Source organism: Monopterus albus, unplaced genomic scaffold (assembly GCF_001952655.1).
Source record: "Monopterus albus unplaced genomic scaffold, M_albus_1.0 scaffold103.1, whole genome shotgun sequence".
Lineage (NCBI taxonomy): Eukaryota > Metazoa > Chordata > Actinopteri > Synbranchiformes > Synbranchidae > Monopterus > Monopterus albus.
The window spans coordinates 2,818,419-2,821,562 of NW_018127983.1; the positions used below are offsets into that span (position 1 = coordinate 2,818,419).

At 38.7% G+C, this 3,144-nt stretch overlaps 1 protein-coding gene and 1 long non-coding RNA gene across 6 annotated transcripts; one reads left to right on the top strand and one right to left on the bottom strand.

Moving 5' to 3' along the window:
- The first annotated feature begins 195 nt into the window (after positions 1–195).
- Positions 196–3,123, top strand: LOC109965788 (E-selectin-like). Of its 5 annotated transcripts, XM_020610111.1 has the most exons (7): positions 196–257; positions 340–421; positions 463–549; positions 688–828; positions 926–1,117; positions 2,184–2,301; positions 2,407–2,464. In XM_020610111.1, exons 1-6 carry the CDS (start codon positions 249–251, stop codon positions 2,201–2,203), a joined length of 531 nt encoding a protein of 176 aa, XP_020465767.1. In that variant the 5' UTR covers positions 196–248; the 3' UTR covers positions 2,204–2,301; positions 2,407–2,464. The 5 variants fall into 5 exon arrangements, 1 of the variants encoding a protein (XP_020465767.1); XR_002275695.1 differs by lacking the exon at positions 463–549 and adding an exon at positions 2,862–3,123 and having other exon boundaries at positions 199–421; positions 670–828; XR_002275694.1 differs by lacking the exon at positions 463–549 and adding an exon at positions 2,862–3,122 and having other exon boundaries at positions 199–421; positions 670–828; positions 2,407–2,445.
- On the bottom strand, positions 1,127–2,485 carry LOC109965790 (uncharacterized). Its single transcript, XR_002275698.1, has 3 exons — positions 2,399–2,485; positions 2,149–2,281; positions 1,127–2,048 (listed from the first exon to the last, which is right to left on the bottom strand). It is a non-coding gene; the product is annotated as an uncharacterized LOC109965790 (long non-coding RNA).
- Positions 3,124–3,144: the final 21 nt, after the last annotated feature.

A 3,144-nucleotide genomic window follows, 5' to 3' on the forward strand; every position in this document is an offset into this window, starting at 1 on the left:
GGCTCCCTGTAAAATTCAGAATAAAATTTAAAATCCTTCTCCTAACATACAAAGCCCTTAATGACAAGGCTCCATCGTATCTTAAAGACCTCGTAGAGCCTTATCATCCTAACAGAGCACTTCGCTCTCAGAGTGCAGGTTTACTTGTGGTTTCACACTTTTAACTACACCTCTTCTCGTCTTCTGTTTGCCAGTCAGATTTTGAAGAGGAAGAGTTGGGGGGTGCAGGATGAAGCGTGAAACTTTTCATGGACATGATAAGTATCGGTTTATCAAATGTTGATGTTATGCAGATATCTGCTCACAAGTTGACTGAGTTTTTAAACATTATTCCATTACGTCAGACATTTGATTATTTTAGACAGAATGGAGGATGGAAGACAGAAGGAATGGAGACAGAAGATTTGGACCAAAAGAAGAGGTTTCTTTTTTTTTAAATGGATTTAATTTTGTGTTTCTCAGAAGACAGAAGATTTGGACCAAAAGAAGATGTTTCTTTTTTTAAGATGAATCTAATTTTGTGTTTCTCAGAAGACAGAAGATTTGGACCAAAAGAAGATGTTTCTTTTTTTAAGATGAATTTAATTTTGTGTTTTTCAGAAGACAGAAGATTTTGACCAAAAGAAGATGTTTCTTTTTTTAAGATGAATCTAATTTTGTGTTTCTCAGAAGACAGAAGATTTGGACCAAATGAAGAAATGCTCAAAGTACTTCTTCCACCAGCTGCCTGTAAGAATGACTCATGCTTCTATGGAGACTGCGTAGAAACAATCAACAGCCACAGGTGTGCCTGCTTTGAAGGCTTTTACGGAGAGAAGTGTGACCAAGGTAAGAAAATACAATGACATTGTACTTGAAGTTGACGTTTGAGTAACTTACTACCGGGACATGGTATCTAATTCTAACTTGTTTTCTTTGTTGGCAGTTGTTCAGTGTAACAAGGAGGAGGTGACTGTCCCATATAAAGGACGTGTAAATTGCACTCATACCTATGGGGACTTCTCCTATGACTCCTTATGTGAGTATTCCTGTGAAGAAGGATACCAGCTGAGTACACCAAGACCCCTGAGATGCACCGCCTCGAAAAGGTGGTCAGAGCAGCCTCCTTCATGTGAACGTGAGTTGAGGTGTACTGCAAGTTGCAAAATACATATTAATGAAATAATGTGATATAGTATTATTGTGATTTCAAGTAGCCATATTCATAGCATCTGTATTTTATTATCAACGTGATGGAACTTGCTGTAATGTGTTTTTTGATTGTCCTATTGTCCACAGTGGTTCAGTGGATGTTTTCTTGTGTGACACCTTGGTAATGAGATACCTTTTTACAGGCAATCAGTTTGGACTGTACCAGCTGATATTGATTTCTACTGACAGGGGGCAGGATTTCTTTTTAATTACTGATAGATTTCAGTGGGTGTCTTGGCTTTCCATACCTTTTTGCACTTCTTTCTTCATGTGTTCAATACTTTTACAAATGACTAAAACCAAATGATGGTTTGAAGTTTTATTATGAAAAACATCAACACTGCTTTAAACAAACACACCACTTTTACATGAACATTAACTGCATTAACCATTCATTAAATAAATAGTACATAAATATCAAATCAATATAGCAAAATTATTCACAGTTCAGTAATGACATGGCAATTCACACACAATGTTGTGTAACATTTACAATAACACAAATAGAGCAACATTTCCTGGACCTTTACAAAACCGTTGAACAATATGTTCAATTAAAAAAAAAACCCTTGGGAGGAAGTACACATGTGAAAACATTGCAGAGCATGTCATGAATTTGCTTTATAAAGTCAACAAAATATGACACAACCTGTAATTGTGGAGGTCAAAAGAAAACATTTGACCAAATCTCACCATTGATAACTCTGACATAATGAGTTTTCCTCTTAACAATGTGTATAATTGTTCATATCACTATCACTGTTGACTCTCTTACAGCTGTGTTAGATATATACAACTGTCCTTAATTTTCTAGATGAGGCTGTCAATGCTGCTTTTGTAGACTTCTGCAGGGGCCTCTATGTCAGAGTTGTTGTATGAAAAGACAGAAAAAGATGAGCATTGCAATTCAACAATTTTTAAAATGTATGATTTAAGAAAGGTGAATGCTTATCTAACCTGTTCAGCTCAAACTGTGTTGCTTTCTGCTTCAGTCGTTTCAGGATCGACCTAGTAGCAATAGAGAGACTGGATAACAGAATGACCCCTGCTGCCACACCTGAGGCAATGGTAACAACCTGAGACGGGGCAGCTGTGGAAACAATGTCAAATGTGAATTATTTGACCTTTTAAACTGAAATTTGTAGTTGAATTTTGTATTGTATTTATTTGTGTTTTTTAAAACAATTGTTCCCTTTCTTTGTTTTACCTTGGCAGGTGGGTATCTCTCCAGTCCAGTTGCCGTGACGATCACAGGTCAGCAACTCATTGTCAGGTTTGCTCGGCTACACCTGCCTTCTCTCACTTTTTCTGTCTTAGCTCACTACACCTCACAACTGCCACCTGTTTCCTTAATTATCACCAGCTGCATTCACTCATACCCGGCTCACTTTTTACTCCCTGCCAGTTTGTTCATGTTCTCAGGCCGTCTCTTGTCTCCCATTGTGATTATTATTTGTTACTCTATTTTACTGTTTCCAGTTCCCTGTTGTTTTTGCCCAGGATTACCATGCTTTTCTCCTCCTCTAGCTAGTACCTCTTTTTCTCCTTCTTGGACAGTTTTTTTCTTTTTCCTCCGAACCCTGGTTCTACTCTACCCTCCCACACAGGTCAATGCACAGTCACCAGTTGTCTGCCATACCAACTCCTCTCTGCTTATGTTTTACCAGTAGCTACCACCAACGATCAACCAGCCCAGGAGTGATCCCGCGATGCAGCTCGGCCCACCTCAGTCAACTCATCATCCCTCTACTCCTGCTGCTGGTCGACACTGCGGTTACTCCATTCCATTATCCTCCACTTACTTGTTATCACTATACTGCACTGTGTATAATTAAATCACTGCTTGCACTGAAGTCGGCTACCTGGGTCCGCCTCACTTTTTCCACTCCCTCACTTCTGTGTGTGAGCGTATTCTAACACTCATGCCCATCTAATGAGTAATCTTGATTGCAA